Below are 19,658 nucleotides of genomic sequence, written 5' to 3'. Positions count from 1 at the left end.
TGAGGAGGAGGAATAGGCCAGTGGCTAAATGAAAGCCGACTGCAGAATAGTCATCCATGGAACAACTAATTAGGATGTGAAGGACACAATGTAAAAATATTAGTGACAAACGCAGGCGCAAGTTGGAAACAAGAAACAGACAAATTCTATCTTTACTCGGTTTTCATTTTTCACACAACATGCTGAATAGGAACCCGTGAGGCGCAATGAGCATTAGAAGAAAGGTAGGCGGTCTGCTTGTAGAACAGTTGCGACAGAAGGAATCTCGGCTTTCAATAGTGGCAGACGCTGGAACTCTACTCTCAATCCCTTGACACTGAGGAGGAGTTTGCTCTATACAGCCCAGGTCCCCGTCTCACTTACCAGGGAAAAGACCTTCACACGCTCTTTAGACTCGACCACATTAACTGAGGAAGGAGCATCTTATTGAAGGGTCAATGACTCAAGGAGAAATTGAACCGCGTCTGACCTTCATTCTATTAAGTCACAGAGGGACGGACGGCTTTCCAGACTTATTTTATAAAGTGTGCAAGCCTAGGATTGTGCCTTGTGCTACTTAGGTACAGGCTTGTAAAGATATATTTGAATAGGGCATTTTCACTACTTCCCAAAGAATAAACCGCTAGACTGCCCTAGCCACTGAGGAATTTCCTTAATAAATGTTGACGTCAAAATCCTATCTGAAATTCTAGTGACAAGACAGCCACAACTTATTTCTTTGCTGATCCATGAAATGCAGGGGGGTTCATCCTGTGACCATTACTGGACACATTAACACATCCAACAACACACTGCTTCCCAACGGATGAGGTGCTGAACATTTCTTTAAATGCAGAGGCAGCCTTCGACCACGTTGAATTGGGGTACTTTTTCCAGACGTTGGCGAGGGTGTGCCTCGGTGCTAACTTTGTCTAGATGGCTTTCTAGTTGTATGATTGCCATGTGACTTCTATTAATTACAATGGTTTCCTATCCAAGCGTATTGTTATAGGAACACAACAGGGTTACCATGTGTTTCACTTTTTGTTTTTACCAGCACTAGAGCCCCAGGTAGCCGACGTTCATTCAAAGGCATCTATTAAGGGAGTAGACACTACAGAGGTTCACATCAAAGTGGTTCGCTACGTGGATGATCTTTTGCTCACGCATCTGGTCTAAACTGGCAGCCGTCAGGGGTACAGCGATTACATTCCTATCCCGAAAGCTTCTGTTGCTGCCACATTTTTGGGCTCAGACTCACGATGGCTGATGACAGCACTTAGCAGCAGCTACGTTGTGCATACACCACCACTGGTGCACCCCCTCTATGCAAGCCCCTAATGAACGGCTCACAGACCTGCCCACTGAACGATTATTACAGAAAAGAAGGAACCAGCTGACCGTATTCGACAATGTTTGGAAATCCTTTTCTCCGAGACCAGAACAAGGGTCGAACTCCTCTTCTCCCACGTAACACCATCCTCTCCGACACTTAGTCCTCCTAGCCCAACACAAGGGAACAGCATGGAAGTCACGGTCTCTGCATCTTGTTGCTGTTGTACCAAATTATTTTCTTTGCATTTGCTTACACCATACCTGCTGGCCTCTGGGCCATGTTGGTTCTGTACACGTGTTGAGCCCCCTTACTACAAACCTACCCTCGTCTTCCTAAACCCCTCATTCTTTGCCCTACCTCCTTTACTTTTACTCTTGCTATGACAGCGATGGTCTATGATGGAGTACTGATGTATGTTGATCATTGAACCGTGTCTACTCAGTTTTTTCTATCTTAGTAAAGAAATGTTGCTAAAAAGGTTTTTTTAGTTTTTTTTATATGTATTGCACTTCACAATGTTTTAAAATACAGTGCCCGGCTCCCTTAGAAGTGCAGCTGTTGTCGGGGATGGCTCCATTACTTGAATGCAGTTATATTATTGCGCGAGTTCATGAAAGAGAACGCCAAGCTCTTGGCTAGGTCTGTGCTAAACAGGTATCACCCACGCACACACACTTCCTCGTTGGAGTAAATATACCACGGATCTCAGGCTTAAGAGGTTTACTATCATTCTGCAGCAGTTTCAATTAATGAAATAACTTGTTCTACTTACAACTGGACATCAAATTATGTTATTGTATTTATTATTCAAAATGTTCAATAAACAATGTGTCGTAATGGACATGCATGTGAGCAAGCACCAAACTCTCTCAACCAAGACATTCATTCAAAAAGGTAACCACTCAAACCATGCACCAAACACTCACCGCGGCACTTCTCCACACCCCAAGTCTGGCAAATCCCACCAACGTTCTGAAGGAACTTTAAACGTAATCTCTTCACATCAACACACTAAACCTCTCCATTCCCAGATAGATGTCCCAGAAAAAGTAACCCACTCTCCTGCACAACTAAACACACACAACTGTGCCATCCTATTCTTGTACTGCCAAACATTATTTTTCCATGCTTTACCACCCAGCCAGCCCACTTTCAAACCCTTAAACATCCCCCAGGAAGCCAAAAATCTTACAATCCTCTGTCATCACTCGCAATTCCCAAAGCTCCAATAAAGACCTTGAAACTTCACAAGTACTGAACCACCAAGTTTAAGTAACCTGCAAAGCCAGTGGTGCCAGCCCAGAATCTAATCCAGTCCATATTTTATTCATACCTGCAAAACTCAACTTTTTCAGCCACAAAGATTACAAATGAATGCATATCAATTGTGAACAATTACACATTATACGCATGTTCAGTTCAAACCCCTAAATTCTACAAGTCGCATCAGACTCCAGATCTTCCCTGAAGTCCTGAAAGCCAAATTCGCACATTGCTCTACACTCATAACAAACTCTTGCCACCTCCTCTTATACTCACTGCCTCGGAGACAGCCCTTGGGGAAAGATGTTGAACAGTGGCCGGGCGATGGTCTGCATGGAACGACAGTGGGTTACCTTCCAGGTGGATCTAAAAGAGAAGACAACTGGTAAAGCAAAAACAAAATGGAGTCTGACCCTAAGACAAGCTATTCCTCATTTATCCTACACATATCATATATGGAAATTCACTTCTCTGTCCCCAAACAACAGCATCTAGAGATACCTCTCTCGTTGAGGCTCCTCATACCGTCGGATCCGATAATGTCCTCGATATCCGGCCTTCCTCCTTCGTCCCCACCACAGAGTGACTTCCTACCCTCGCATCACCCCACGCTGGATATCCCCTCCTTATCACACTCGCCCTCTAAACCACATCCTGTGATACGCACTCCGTGGCCTCGATGTTCCCAAACAATCCCCGTCCTCTCCCACTGCTCCCAAGCTCCATCCTGTGATACACCCTTTTAAATAATACCTCCGCCCGGCCTCATCCAGTGATATGTGTACCTTACCACTGACGCGTTTCACATCAACCAGAGATTTCCCCTCCTCGTTGACATCGCTCACCAGCCCTACACTCTGATATCCCTTCCTTGTCACCGCTGCTCCCCAAGCCCCATCCTTGGACATTCCCTTCTTGTCCCACCCCCTGGGGACTCCGCAGCCGCATTCAGTGACATCACCGTCTTACCTCCAGTGCTCCTCAACCCCGCTCTGGATAGCCCCTCTTTGACCTACCCCCATCCTGTGCCCCTCCTCACCTTCACCATTCCCCACTCGTCCTGTGACATCCCTTCCTCGCCCTACCGCTTTCCACCCCATCAAGTGATATCTCCTCCTCACACACAACGCTCCCCAGTCCCATTCTGCGATCTTGCCTCATCTAAAACACACCGCAACCCCAAGATATCCCCTGCTCTCCACTGCTGCCCCTCAATTCACATTCTGGGATATTCCCTCCTTGCCTCCATTGCGTCTCAGCCCCATCAGTGTCCGTCTGCTCTCTGTGTTAATAACCCGTTATTAAGACGGCCTCCAAGATTCCCAGCACAAAGTCGTTAGGAAATCTAACATGAAGATGAAAGTACAGGTATGTGAAAACGTGGCTGTAGAGATCTGAAAGTTGACTCCTGAGTGCTTGAAAAGGATGGTTGAAGAGTCGCTGCTGCAATACTGAGTGACCCACTAAACCCAGTTTCAACAGAATTCCTTTACATTTCTGACAAGGCAAGCAGTTGACAAATCCCAAATTCAAGACTACAAATCTGCAAACTTTGCAAAACATCAAATGAGTTGTTAAGAGACACAGATGGAGAATTACACTGTCCTTCAGTGACAGGAATGTAAGAGCCAGGGAACTCAGGATTTCAGTTGCCTTTTCAATCCTAAATTCTATTTGAAATATGTGGGAATACTTAAGACACCTACTCATGGTCAACTACTAAGATGATAGTGAAGAAAAGGAAATAAAAACGTTTTCGGCCTTCTGCCCACGTCACTTGACTCACAAATCACTCACTTTTTTTAGCCGGTGCAGCTGGGACAGGGGAGCCAGCTGAGAATGCTCCATGAGGAGATTGAAAGCCAAGTCCAAATGTTGCAGGTTCGAGAGCTGCTCCACCCCTAGGGAGGACAGAAAACAACATGTCAAGGCAAATAGAGGTTTGAGAGGAAGAGGCCAGAAGGAGGACAAAAATAAGAGGAGATAAAGGAAGCGGAGGAATGCGATGTCCCAACCCCAAAGGGAAAGAGATGAGTATCCAAAGGAAAGGGAAGTATTAAAGAAAGAGGGATCAGGAGAAGGGAACTGGAAGAAAAGGATCGCACAAGTGAAGGGTTGTGGAGATTCAGCACTACCAGGTGTCACTCATCAGGGGATAGATAGGGTCATTTTCCTACATCCGAGCACAGGATGATTGCTCAAGGTAGTTGATAGTTGATGCAGGATGGCGCCAGCTCCCTCATGGAGTAAATGATTCCTGTGCTTGCTCTTGGCTAGAATTAAGCTGCTCCATGGCAATGAGGAGAGCAGAGAAGGTTATCATATGGTGCTGTGACGCACAATCCTAGAGCTCTTTAAATAACAAGCATGAAGACAGAAGAGCAGGGTTTGGGTTGCAATGCCCCATGCAGGGAAGAATGTTTAGCCTGTGCTATGCTATGCTATGCTATGCTATGCTATGCTATAGTGATTTATATAGCGCACGGCTGCCTCAGCAAAGGGGCGTCCCGGCGCTGCGGAAGGACAGAGTACAGTGAGGTGGAGACGCTAAGGAGGGAACTATTGTTGAAAGAGGTGTGTTTTGATAGCCTTTCTGAAGACTAGGAGATCCTGAATCCCGCGGATAGCTTCAGGGAGACTATTCCATAGCTTGGCCGCTAGGAAACTGAAAGAGCGGCCGCCCACTCTAGCCAGTCTGGTGCGGGGGACGATCGCAAGATGCTGCCCCTCTGACCGGAGTGATCTCCTAGGGATGTACTCTGACAGAAGTGGGCGAAGCATTGGGGGGGAGGAGGTTTTAAGAATTTTGAAAGCGAAGCACAGTGCTTTGAACTGGACCCTTTTGCCCACCGGGAGCCAGTGCAGTTTCTTCAAGGTTCCCGATATAGAGGAATGGCGCGGGAGACCAACCAGAGCCCTGGCGGCCGCATTCTGAACTCTTTGCAATCTAGTGATTTCAGCAAGGTTAGCTCCCAATAAAAGGGAGCTCGCATAGTCCAGTCTGGAGAGAATGGTCGCCTGGATGATAAGTTGACGAGTGCGGCAATCAAAGAACTTCAGAATGGGCCTGATGTTACGCAAAACGCCAAAGCATGTGGCGGCAACTTTTTTGGTGTGGTGCGTGAACTTTAAAGCAGAGTCCACCCAAACTCCCAGATTTTTGACACATTCCTTAGGCGTAGGGGGAGGGCCTAGCACATCCGGCCACCAGTTGTCACCCCAGGACGAGGTATTTTTGCCCAGGAGGAGAATCTCCGTTTTCCCGGCGTTTAGTTGAAGAAAATTCGCCGTCATCCAGTTGGTGATGTCAGTGAGTGTCTGTTTGAAGTGTTGAGCCTCCAGACCACTGTTGTCATTAAGTGACACCACCAACTGGGTGTCGTCGGCGTAGGAAACCAGGGCAAGTCCATTTCTTCTAGCTACCTCTGCTAGGGGGCGGACATATACATTGAACAGGGTGGGGCTCAGGGAAGAGCCTTGCGGCACTCCCTGTCCAATGTTATGTTCCTCCGAGATGTAAGGAGGGGTAGAGACTCTAAAAGACCTGTTGGAAAGGAAGTCTCTAAACCATTCCAGCGCTGGCCCTGTGATCCCAATCTCCTCCAATCTCGACAAGAGGACCTCGTGTGACACCGTGTCAAAGGCAGCACTGAGGTCCAACAGGACCAGTGCTGCCGTGCCTCCGGTGTCTAGGATGGTACGGAGGTCCTCTGAAACACTGAGCAAGGCGGTCTCGGTGCTATGACCAGCTCTAAACCCGTGTTGAGAGTCATCCAAGATGTTATTGGTAAGGAGGAAATCTGTCAGAATATTATTGACGTGTGCCTCGATGATTTTGGCAGGCCAGGGGAGCAGGGAGATAGGTCTAAAGTTCTCAGGGAGCGAGGGGTCTAGAGTGGGTTTTTTCAGAATGGGAGAAACCCAAGCCTGCTTCCACTTGGAGGGAACTTTAGCAGTCAGAAGGGACCGATTGATGATTTCTCGGATGTGCTCAGTGATTGATTCATGGGCTTCGCGGAAGGTATCCGGTTTAAGGGGATCTGCCGGAGAGCCTGATTTAATCTTTTTGCAGATTTTTAGGAAACTCTCTCGCTCAAGCGTGGGAAAAGAGGAGAGAGAGGGCCTAGTAGGATCAAAGATAGCAACTGGCTGCAGGCCTTTGGGAAAGGAGTCGTATATTTTCAGGATCTTGTTGGTGAAGAAATTGGCCATGTTGTTACAGAGGTCAGGGGAAGTGATAGTGGTGTTAACAGTTTTCTTTGCGGTGAGATCTTTCAAGATTTTAAATACAGCTTTCGAGGTGTTAAGGCTGTTATTAATTTCCTTGGCATAATATGCCGCCCTTATTCTGCAGATCTTACGATGGTAGGTTTTTTGGAGCATGACATAGTCTAGTTTTAAATTGACTGTGCAGGTTCTATGGTTATGGGCCTTAATTCAGAGGCAATGAGATGCCAGCTCTGCCTGTGCAACTGCAGATAAGGGATTATTTACCCACAAATGAACGAAGCAGGGCCGGCGAGCTGCAGGATAACGGACTGAATCTAGTGGCCTCCTTCCCGTCTCTGGATGGTGACAGTTGTAGGCTGTGCAAGACTCTGAAAGACCTCAGTTTCCCTGCAGGTTTTTCATGAGCCAGGAATGCCACATTGAGGCTGAAGGTACTGGGACAGCCTGTTCTGCCCTACTAAGAACATTTCCAGTAAATGTCTGGGTCTATGCAAGGGTTCTCCATTCCAAGGGATAACCATGTTGAGGCCAAAGCTCTCGAGCTTCAGTTTCCTACCAAGCAAGGATGCCCTGATCCGGGGTAGCTTTGGCACAATACCAGGAACCCACAGGGAGAAAAATAGATGGCGCTTCGTCTAAACAGATCTGCGGACCCCTTCAGCACCTTGAGAGCTTCACGGTTGAGTAGCGCACTTACAATTCCCTGATTGATTGAGTGTGCGTGAGCCTGAAAAACTGGCACCTTGAAGAAGTAAGTTGTAGCAAGTCGGCTTAATTGCCCGACAGTCAGTTTAAGGCCCTCCATTCCTTGGTTAAACATACTGCTATATTTCATACCTTCAACATTCCAAATCACTGCATCTGCATGTAGCAGATTATCACACAAAGCTCATGCGACCAAGGTAACAGTGGTCTTCAGGACTTCAGGAGGCCAAGCGACTTTAAGAGGCCATGCGACCAAGGTAACAGTGGTCTTCAGGACTTCAGGAGGCCAAGCGACTTTAAGAGGCCATGCGACCAAGGTAACATTGGTCTTCTGGGCTTCAAGAGGCCATGCGACCAAGGTAACATTGGTATTCTGGACTTTAAGAGGCCATGCGACCAAGGTAACATTGGTATTCTGGACTTCAAGGGGCCATGCAACCAAGGTAACATTGGTCTTCAGGAGGCCATCCAACCAAGGTAACATTGGTCTTCAGGAGGCCATGCAACCAAGGTAACATTGGTCTTCAGGAGGCCATGCAACCAAGTTAACATTGGTCTTCAGGAGGCCATGCAAACAAGTTAACATTGGTCTTCAGGAGGCCATGCAACCAAGGTAACATTGGTCTTCAGGAGGCCATCCAACCAAGGTAACATTGGTCTTCAGGAGGCCATGCAACCAAGGTAACATTGGTCTTCAGGAGGCCATGCAACCAAGTTAACATTGGTCTTCAGGAGGCCATGCAAACAAGTTAACATTGGTCTTCAGGAGGCCATGAGACCAAGTTAACATTGGTCTTCAGGAGGCCATGAGACCAAGGTAACATTGGTCTTCATGAGGCCATCCAACCAAGGTAACATTGGTCTTCAGGAGGCCATCCAACCAAGTTAACATTGGTCTTCATGAGGCCATGTGACCAAGTTAACATTGGTCTTCAGGAGGCCATGAGACCAGGTTAACATTGGTCTTCAGGAGGCCATGCAAACAAGTTAACATTGGTCTTCAGGAGGCCATGCAACCAAGTTAACATTGGTCTTCAGGAGGCCATGAGACCAAGTTAACATTGGTCTTCAGGAGGCCATGAGACCAAGGTAACATTGGTCTTCAGGAGGCCATCCAACCAAGGTAACATTGGTCTTCAGGAGGCCATCCAACCAAGTTAACATTGGTCTTCATGAGGCCATGCGACCAAGTTAACATTGGTCTTCAGGAAGCCAAGAGACCAGGTTAACATTGGTCTTCAGGAGGCCATGCAATCAAGTTAACATTGGTCTTCAGGAGGCCATGCAACCAAGTTAACATTGGTCTTCAGGAGGCCATGCAACCAAGTTAACATTGGTCTTCAGGAGGCCATGCAAACAAGTTAACATTGGTCTTCAGGAGGCCATGAGACCAAGTTAACATTGGTCTTCAGGAGGCCATGAGACCAAGTTAACATTGGTCTTCAGGAGGCCATGAGACCAAGTTAACATTGGTCTTCAGGAGGCCATGAGACCAAGTTAACATTGGTCTTCAGGAGGCCATGCAACCAAGTTAGCATTGGTCTTCAGGAGGCCATGCAACCAAGTTAACATTGGTCTTCAGGAGGCCATGAGACCAAGTTAACATTGGTCTTCAGGAGGCCATGCAACCAAGTTAACATTGGTCTTCAGGAGGCCATGAGACCAAGTTAACATTGGTCTTCAGGAGGCCATGAGGCCAAGGTAACATTGGTCTTCAGGAGGCCATGCGACCAAGTTAACATTGGTCTTCAAGAGGCCATGAGACCAAGTTAACATTGGTCTTCAAGAGGCCATGCGACCAAGTTAACATTGGTCTTCAAGAGGCCATGTGACCAAGTTAACATTGGTCTTCCGGACTTCAGGAGGCCATGCGACCAAGTTAACATTGGTCTTCAAGAGGCCATGCGACCAAGTTAGCATTGGTCTCCAAGAGGCCATGCGACCAAGGTAACATTGGTCTTCAAGAAGCCATGCGACCAAGGTAACTTTGGTCTTCAGGAGGCCATGCGACCAAGGTAATATTGGTCTTCTGGATTTCAAGAGGCCATGCGATCACGTTAACATTGGTCTTCTGGACTTCAAGAGGCCATGCAACCAAGGTAACATTGGTCTTCAGGAGGCCATGCAACCAAGTTAACATTGGTCTTCAGGAGGCCATGAGACCAAGTTAACATTGGTCTTCAGGAGGCCATGCAACCAAGTTAACATTGGTCTTCAGGAGGCCATGAGACCAAGTTAACATTGGTCTTCAGGAGGCCATGAGGCCAAGGTAACATTGGTCTTCAGGAGGCCATGCGACCAAGTTAACATTGGTCTTCAAGAGGCCATGAGACCAAGTTAACATTGGTCTTCAGGAGGCCATGCAACCAAGTTAACATTGGTCTTCAGGAGGCCATGAGACCAAGTTAACATTGGTCTTCAGGAGGCCATGAGGCCAAGGTAACATTGGTCTTCAGGAGGCCATGCGACCAAGTTAACATTGGTCTTCAGGAGGCCATGCGACCACGTTAACATTGGTCTTCGGGACTTCAGGAGCCCTAGACACAACAGTCACCCTTACTCATTGCTCTTGAGAGGGTCACCTATCTTTCGACAATCAGAACTCATCACTAACCCGGTCTGAAAATAAGTTACATGACTGGATAGGATGAGATTTAGGGCAGATTTAGTTTTTCTCTCTTTCTTTTGCTGGTTATGTCTGTAATGCGCTTACCTTGACTCAAAGGTAGCAACTTTACTGCTGACTGTAAATGTAAATGTGTTTGTATTTATATAGCGCTTTCTACCCAGAGGTCTCGTAGCTCTGTATTCATACAGCTGTGGAACCCTTCCTGGCTTTCCTGTGAGATGTCCACTTCTGGGCACCCCCAAGGTGAAGCCAGGCATCCAAGCGCTGCTGGGGCCGTTGTGGAGATTAAGCAAGCTATTGCCCAGAGTCACAGAGTGGTACCCATGATTAGAATAAGCACCGAGGCCAGAATTATCAGGTCCGGGGAGATTGAGTCCAAGAGCCGCCGAGGCGGGAATTGAACCCTGGTCCCGGGCCAGACCTCTGCATCAGGGTCTGCCGCTCTAACCAGTGAGCCACGCTTCTCCACAACTACAACTCCGCTCCATAGAACTAGTTCTTTCAATACTCCCAGCGGCCGCTGATCCAGTCTTAATCTGAAAGACTGCAACACTGATAAGTTTTCTCTTGGACTCCATCTTGTCCACTGAGCCTCTTATTCTTCCAACCCTTTCAATGATGATTAACAGTGCGGTCTTCACATGAACCCATTTGCTCCTCTCAGTCCAGTCTTTCAGATAAATGCTCCAGAGACAAACACTTTCTTTACAACTTCATTCTCTAGTCTGCTGTTTAATTTTATTGTAAACTGACAGCAAGGCATATTTCCAAACCCAGCTTACTGCCTCTGTGCCTTTTTATTTCAATGGAGGTTCTCCGGTAGACGGTGGCATGTTGGCCCCAGCAGAGACCGTAGCAGGGATGCTGTAGGCATGTGGCCCTGAAAGGGTGGAGGATGGTCAAACCCACTGTGGACTTTAGATCAAGGACTGTGGTACCCAGGAAAGTGTAAGCAAGACGTCAAAGAGTATTTTAGCCTGCAAGGAGGGTGTCAGAGAAATGTAGATATAGGCTCTGCTGCGAGTCAAAAAAAATGAGGACCATCAAGTACCAATAAGAGAATAAATTCCATGTCTTTTTGGTTTTCTTTGGCCAAGAAAAGATGGCATTAGTATCCTAAATGTATGCCCCTTAAACATATTAAACACAATACATGCTGCACCTCCTCTGCCACCCAAACTCAAATTGCTGCTTACCCATAAACTAAAGAACATTGACATTAATTTAGCATTGCTGAGAGGTCATGTGTGACATCTTCAACGAGTAGTGGGTTTTAGTCAAGAGAGCAATGAAAAAGTTCACGTCCCAGAATGTAACATGATATTGGGAAAGTAAAGTCACGACTGGCCAAAAATGTCAAAAGTGACACGGTTACTTTTGAAAAGCTAGGCAGGAGCGCGGCTGACCGGCCTTATCGAGCCCACAGCAGAGTTTCAGCTGCTCACAATAAACTTGAGTCCTACCTAACATTGTGGTTACATCATGCTAAGAATAAAAAAAAATCATTTTAAAGGAGGGTAAGATTCATTGTTTTTAAGGTCAAGATGTTTGTTAATTGAACTAAATTGAAAAAATGCATATTTAAAATTATTTTAGAGGACTGGAAAAATCATCCAGTGTGAATCCTTTTTTATAGTCTCTGAGGAGGTGTTCTCAAAATCACATGAACCAGCTGCCAAGTGATGCCCTATGTGACTGACACTTTTGTCCAGTTGTCCTTTTTTGGCCAAATGTTATTAGCATTCCGTGACAATGTCAAGAATTGGTTGGTTTTTAAATCCAGCTGGTTGCAATAAAGGCTTTAGGGTTGGTGCCTGCTGGCTTCATGTGATGGCATTCCTCCTTACTACCATCATTAAAAATAAATATGTTTTTAAAGTTTAATTCTGCAGTACATCTTCTCAGCATCTGCCCCTATTGCCAATTTGTTCAATATGTAAAAATACATTTGCATCTGGCATTACAGTTGCCTAAACATTCCCCCTCACTGAGTTAAACTAGGATTCTGCAGGTGACATACATGAAATGTTAGCAAATAAAAAGCACTTAAAGAGCTGCAAAAAGACATGGTGTTCACTTCCCCAAAACAATGCAGTCTGCTCCACAGACAGACATTTACTCACCATATCAGACCTTCCACCTCCAGCACCAGTTCCACCACCCTCATCCCAGACAGTACTCACCACGCCAGACCTTCCACCTCCAGCACCAGTTCCACCGCCCTCATCCCAGACAGTACTCACCATACCAGACCTTCCACCTCCAGCACCTCTTCCACCAGCCCGCACCCAGGCAGTACTCACCATTAATAGAGTCCAGATCATTGCACCGGAGGACCAGAGAGGCCAGCTGCGTCCTGGCGCCCAGGCTCAGGGGCGGCACCTTCAGCAGGAAGTTGTAGGAGAGATTCAGATAGACCAGGTCCGACAGCGGCTGAGAGGGAGGAGAAGAGGGTCTTGAGCTGGTGTGCGTGGGCATTGAGGAAGGTGGCAGAGGAGGGGGACCAGGGAGAAAAAGAAGTGCAAAAGAAGATAACTAAAATACAGGCATGCAGTGAGGGAGAGCAATGGAGGGCAGCACGGGCAGTTTGGGAACCAAACCGAGCAACCTCTGCCATCCCAGCCCCCACCAGCCACACTGTGCGGAGCGAGCGCTGTCACTGTGAGGGAGTATTGGGGATGGATTTTTAAAAGAAAGGTTTTTAAAATGGGGGAAATGGTTTGATCGCGTCACATAAAAGAACTTCTGCTGTCTGAATATCTAAAGGGATATTAAGACTACCAAGTAAAGGGGAAAAAAAGGCGATAGGGGTCCCAAGGGAATTCATTGGCCTCCCTCTGCTTAATCTTTGGGCGATGGGGTATCCAAAGATATTGGAGTAGACGCCTCACTCACTTATCGGGACATGCTTCATCATAGGCGTCTATTAACACCAAGGTACGATGGTGATACCAGGGCAGACTCAACCAAAGATATTCTGGGACGCTGGCCATGCAGGGAACCAGATGAGTGATAGTAAAAATACCTTCAGGTATACCCAAACAATATGTTTATTAGGAGGGTACCTGGGGTATGGATAAAAATGTAAAACAGTGCTTGTACTTTGACGGAATTGTGACTATAAGGCAGCACCAACCACCTGATTTGCATGTTGCCAAACAATAAAACCCAGTAGAAAAGCTACTGGGGACACAAAAAACAGGTCAGCAGATTAGGCCTCATTCTTGTGCATGTAATGCGTGCATTTTTTCAGAAGCAGGGATACGTACTAGTAGATATTCAGCCCTGAAGAAGGCCCCATACCTCATACTGGGAACCCAATTTAAAGCTAGGGAATTCACCACTAAAAATGGCGCCCTTGTAACGCGATTTTTTAACGCTTATACGCATGCGCGTCCTGGAACAGTGTTTTCTCAGCTGAATACAATTAGGATCAAGTTTTCTCAAGTTCTTCTATCTCCCTTTTTTCTATAAGTATAGTACTCTGAGCTGTTTCTATAATTAGGATCATCCAATCCCGGCTACATCTATTCGAGATGAATGTCCAAGTCTCAAGAAATTTGGGATTATTGACAAACAAACCAGGTTCATTGCGGACTTGAAGTCCCACCGGTATGGTCCCTGCTCTAACATACTGTGCCATAAACTCGGCATGTAGTTCTGTTCGTATAATTTTCTTTTTTAGATTAACTAATTTGTTCAATTTTTCTCCCCCATTTGGAATTACTGTTATAGAGTTGCCACTTCTGTTGGCCCCAAGAATCTTGTTTAGCTGATCCTCACTGAAGCCAAAGATCTTCATAGAGTCCATTATTTAAATTTAAGGGTAAGGATGACCAGCTAGTAGGTTATAGGGATGGATCTCCCCAGAAGGTTTCAGAATCTCTCCAGCACAAGGCTGTTCATTAAAGTAAAAAAGAAGAGAGAAGACCCCACAAGTTCCAGGGAACAGGGTACTACAGACGTAAAGTCTAAAAGAGATCCCTGGAAAAGTAACTCACTCACTCACACTAAATTTTCTGAGCATTATTAGTAATCACTGGTCACAAACTAACTTATACCGTTCACAGACTTTATTAAAAGAACATACATGTAGATAAAACAGAATTCATTATATAATAATTTTTGAAGATTTTTACAAACACGCGGAAGCCACCAAACAAAAATTCTTGGACAGGGGGTACCCGAAGAAACTTGTCAATCACTCCCTAAAAAGAGCCAGATATTATGACAGAGACAGCCTTCTAGAAAAGAAAGCAAAAAACAAAAATCTGGACAAAATAGTTATGGTCAGTCAGTTTTCAACAATCGCAAACCAAATAAAAAATGTAATCAACCGCAATTGGAAGATTCTAAATGAAGGAACAGAAACTAAACTTCCCAGACCTCTGTATGCATTTAGGAAAAATAAGAATCTACGTTCCACATTGGTACACACTTACAGAGAAGACGTACTAGGAGGACAAAAAACCCTATTAGGCACGAGAGCTATAGGGAATCACAAATGTGGCTCCTGTAGCGTATGTGGCTCATGCGTGACAACGAAGGAAGTATGCTTAAATGGAGTTACCCACAAGATAAGTACTTTAAACAATTGTAGGAGCAAGAATTTAATATACCTAATCCTGTGCCCGTGTGGCCAGGGTTACATAGGTGAAACAGGGAGAGAACTCAGGACACGTATAGGAGAACATAAATCAGCGATCAGATTGAAAAAAGAAAATGCCCCCTTAGTTAACCACTGGCAGGATAACGGCCAAAATGAATCAGAAATCAAATGGGTAATCCTGGAAAAAATTAAAGAACAAACTAGACAGGGAAACAGTACAAAAAAACGAAAACTGCAAGAACAGTGGTACATTATGAAATTTGATACCATAAGGAAGGGCCTGAATACCAGGGAAGACTGGGAGACTCTAATTTAGGAGGCATTCATAGACTAAATCTTTAGTTCTCCAAACAATTCTGCAACTTAATCAGTATGACCTGCTTATAGGGTGTACCCTAATGTGATAAATATGGGTTACAAGAGTTTCAGAATTATATTCAGAAACATAGGTCCTATGATGGAGCTCCCCCATCATCTGTGATAATACCTATATAAACATAGGGGCTACGATACAAAAAGCAGGATAGATAGAAAATTCTGCCACCCTATAAATAATATCCCCTGTAGTTTGCTAACACGAAATTAGGATTGCATCCGAAGGCAAACTACAAGTCCTTAATCTGGGGTGACACACGGATCACCGGTATACCAGAAACGAACAGTAGTAGGATACTGCAAGTACACATGCACGAAATACCAGGGACCTTGGATTTTCCCACAGCATTTAATTAAAAACAATGTGTCTGTGGTGATATTTTAAGGAATCTACTATTCAGAAACGAACATCAAATGACATCTGAAGATAAATACGCCATTCGATTGACCCGAACCGCTGAGGGAGAAAGAGACGTCTCGAGCAGCACGCTTGTCCAAACGTGTACGCATCGCGGCTACCGCGTGTATCCCAGCCAACGTACGTCTCACCCAAATTGCAGCCGTCAGTTTGAAAGAGCGGTCCAATGAATTGCATTAACTCCTAAGGATCACCGCGCCTTTCTAAAACATTGCACGAGTGCGTAAGCCATACGGATTAACAGCATATCTAATCGTCAACACACCTTACCACCGTATTGGCAAATGATGTTTGAGGTCTCTTTTCCTCTTTTAAAGAAATGACGAATAGTGGGTGGAGGTAGAAGTAAGAAGGCAGCAGTGAACACTGTTTTAACAGTTATCACATACCGAATCCGGTCAATAAAGGGAAGGTGCCTTCCTCCCTTCATCTACACTGAACCTTTCTGGTCACAATTTTTTAGAAAAAGTGGCTGAATATCTACTAGTCCTGATGAAGACAAAAGACTTTGTCGAAACGCGTTGACACACAGCCCTATTCTTCATAAAAAGGAAAACAAAGATCCTTTTTCATGTATCATGATGTGCTTCTAATATATATTTAAAAAAGAGCCACATGATCTTTTTTTATGTATTTTATGTGATAAGTGTATTTATTGATCTTTTTATTAAAAATTACCTATTTTGATATCATTTCAGTCCATTGCATTACTTTTTATCTGGTATACATTTATGTTTTTATTTTACCATTTAGCCAGCTTTTGTGTTTAAAGTCTGCCTGGGTATATGCCATTAGATAAATACTGGGAACCCGATTTAAAGCTAGGGAATTCACCACTAAAAATGGCGCCCTTGTAACGCGATTTTTTAACGCTTATACGCATGCGCGTCCTGGAACAGTGTTTTCTCAGCTGAATACAATTAGGATCAAATAGATAGGAAGCAAAAACGTATATAAACGGAAGTAAAAGGGCTCCTAGGTAGCAGAGAAATATAGGAGAAGACGTACCCGTGGCGGCACAAGACCGGACTAATCCGAAGGTAAGCAGGAGGGGATTTTATCCGGAGAGCGGGAGGTATATGCCCTTAAGAGCGTAGCATTCCGAGAAGGAAGGGTTAGTCTAACCTACATTCGAACTAGGAACGTTTAAAGAATATAGTGGAAACCGAAGGTAGCTTTATACCTAATAGGCTTGGGTTTCACTCGGGGAGAGCTTACTACCGACTTAGATTTTAAACTCTGGGCATGTAACATCCATTAAATTGCTCCATATGATGTGGGTAGACGGGAGGTAATGTGACCCCACGCTTACTTAAGTCTGAGAGGTGTAAAAGTACAATGCCCATAAGAATAGGAATACATAGAAAATAGACATCCCCTTGCTTACCTTAATAAAGTTGGGAACCAGTGGGGTAGATAATGAGAGAAGGGAAGATTTTAACTGTGACCTGGGATATCCAGATTAGTGCTAAAAATTAAATAATAAACAAATAGGCAAGCACATAAAGACACTGAGCGCTTAGCACAAAACGAATTTACTAGTACTGATCTTACCAAGTTTATCAGTTAAAATAAGCTCAATAATTTACGTCCTATACAGATCAGGTATATTACTGACCAAGCCATTTACCGTCATCCGGAGGTACTTGGAATTTGAACTAAAGCAAGAACACCACAGGAAGGTGGTCAACCCTCATATTCTCGGGTATGTATTTATATCTAAAAGTAAAATTGCAACAGAGGGAACAATGTAATCTCATACCCCAGGCTTATTAAATCTACCGGTATCTTCCTGTGCAGGGGCGTGATCCACATAATTGGTGTTACTCCAGGATCCAGTGGGGTACATACTATACAGACTAAGCTCATTACCGTCATTTGGAGGTATTTGGACCTCAAACAAATACAAGAACACCACGAGGAGGTGGTCATCCCTTATAGCCATAGGTATGTACACATGTGGACAATAATAGCTATAACATAGGGAGTCTAAGATTCTTGTACCCCAGTCTTAATAAACACATTGGTATCTTCCTGTGCAGGCGCTCTATCCATACAGAAGGTGCAACTCCCAGATCCAGTGGAGTATACACTATACTGTAAGGACGATCATACGTTCCTGTAGAAATATAGGGGCAAGGGCATCCCCCCTCACGGTAATACTCCTATATATACTTTTAACTACTAATACGCAACAATATCTGTATTTAAAGACCATCATTCAGGATACATCCAGGACTAATTAACCCATTATGATATATACTTTCAGACCACGTATACTCTGAAGGCAAAACTTAAGATCCAGCATTTTGCGGATGTGGTCTCTATTCCACCCTAAAAGAAACAGAACCTTAATTTTAAGGTCAGTGTAAACATGAGTGAATAGGTGTTTGTGTGAATGTAGAATCAACTGGTCAATAACTAAGTTATAACGGAGGGTTGAAGATATGAATGATGTAGTAGGGCAGGTGTAATGAAATGAGAATAGCAGATATGTTTTCCATGTTACATGAAAGATACTCATAGATAGTGTTTATAGAACTATTGTTGTATGTACAGCATAAAGGTTTAGAGAGGAATATGTCCTTGACTCTGAATCAGAAAACGTCTTGGTTATGCATTGAATCGATCCTCTTTTTAACACACAGGAAGGACACATGAGTCCAACCCCAAACAACTTCGATATTGTCCTGAGGAAGGTGTGCCAACATCCTAAGGCAGTCACACCGAAACGCGTCAACGGTCTTTTTGTTTTTGTTTTTTAGAATTCAAGCCCAGTAAATCTCCGTTAACAGGTTTATTATGAAATGGGATTTGTCTTTGTAACACTGTAAGGGCTTTTTGAATCTAGGAATCAGTATCATCTCGATGTTTTGTTACTCTTTGGGGGTTTTTGTTTTTTACTATAGGTATTCTGTGTCTTACCTTAGACTAATTTGTGACCCACTCTGATAATTTCTGATTATTTCTGCTGACACTCTAAAAATGTATATTTTCCTTCTCTGCTGCACCTTTATACATTGTTGAATTATTTTTATGATTGTTTTTATTAAATGTTGGTTGTTTTTATGAATCTCAAAAATTATTATATAATGAATTCTGTTTTATCTACATGTATGTTCTTTTAATAAAGTCTGTGAACGGTATAAGTTAGTTTGTGACCAGTGATTACTAATAATACTCAGAAAATTGAGTGTGAGTGAGTGAGTTACCTTTTCCAGGGATCTCTTTTAGACTTTTCGTCTGTAGTACCCTGTTCCCTGGAACTTGTGGGGTCTTCTCTCTTCTTTTTTACTATCGAGGATATCATCCTGAACTACCTCAAGCCCAAGGGACTGGGTAATTTTTTTCACAATTGAGCGGGCACACAGGGTGTCCGGGTGTCGACCCAGGCCTGGGGCGCCGCCACGCCTGATGATCGCGAGGGCCTGGAATTTCTGGGACAGGGATGTCATACTGCAGGCGGCCCGCTCGGGGGGGGGGGCCTCCGGTACGAGAATGCCACCCTCTCCTTCTTTCCGGATTTTACACAACTTGTCCAAAAACAGCGGGAAAGGTTTCTGGCGGTGAAGAAGAAACTTAGGGACTGAGGTATGCAATGATGTTTCCGGCGCACTTGAGAGTGGAGGACGAAAGGGAGGACCTGGTTCTTTGACAACCCGGAGGTTGTTTCAGACTGGATTGACAACCGTCCCCTGGCCGTATCGGAGGGGCACAATCGTGAGGGAGAGGGCGAACAACAGGAGCAGGAGTGAAGGAGGCGGACGGACCAGTGTGACTCTTGTGGAATGTAAGGTGGAGGGGCTAGACACACTGATGTTTCTTATTCTGTTGGTGCAGTGATAATGAGAGGTGTGTGGGCTACTCCGAACTTGGGGACTAATGTTTGATGTAGAGCTGGGGGGGGGGGGGGGGGTACGGGGCATCGATTCTCCTCCTCGTTACTTCCTTTAGTTCGTTTGTAGAGTTAGAGTGTGGGGCGATAAGCACACTCCCAGTTGGGGATGGGCGTAAGTCCTGAGCAGGGGTGCAGGGAGGGCGGGGGAGGGGTTCAGGGTTGGTGAGGCTTTGAGTGTTCGGGGGCACGCTGTTTGTGGGTTTGTTTGGTTTGTGT

At 45.0% G+C, this 19,658-nt stretch overlaps 1 protein-coding gene across 2 annotated transcripts in view; it reads right to left on the bottom strand.

The window, feature by feature from the left end:
• Positions 1-19,658, bottom strand: part of STK11IP (serine/threonine kinase 11 interacting protein) — a 367,631-nt gene that overhangs the window by 252,572 nt on the left and 95,401 nt on the right. For both annotated transcript variants that reach the window (XR_015308314.1, XM_086954340.1), the window contains exons 8-10: positions 12,446-12,575; positions 4,376-4,479; positions 2,855-2,944 (exon numbers count right to left, since the gene is read on the bottom strand). Coding sequence is in view for 1 of the 2 variants with exons in the window: in XM_086954340.1 (XP_086810466.1) it covers positions 2,855-2,944; positions 4,376-4,479; positions 12,446-12,575 (324 nt within the window). In the remaining variant the exon portion in view is untranslated. The remainder of the gene's footprint in view (positions 1-2,854; positions 2,945-4,375; positions 4,480-12,445; positions 12,576-19,658) is intronic.

This window comes from Lissotriton vulgaris, chromosome 2_1, assembly GCF_964263255.1.
Source record: "Lissotriton vulgaris chromosome 2_1, aLisVul1.2, whole genome shotgun sequence".
Taxonomy (NCBI): Eukaryota; Metazoa; Chordata; class Amphibia; order Caudata; family Salamandridae; genus Lissotriton; species Lissotriton vulgaris.
This window is presented reverse-complemented; position numbering and strand designations above follow the sequence as displayed.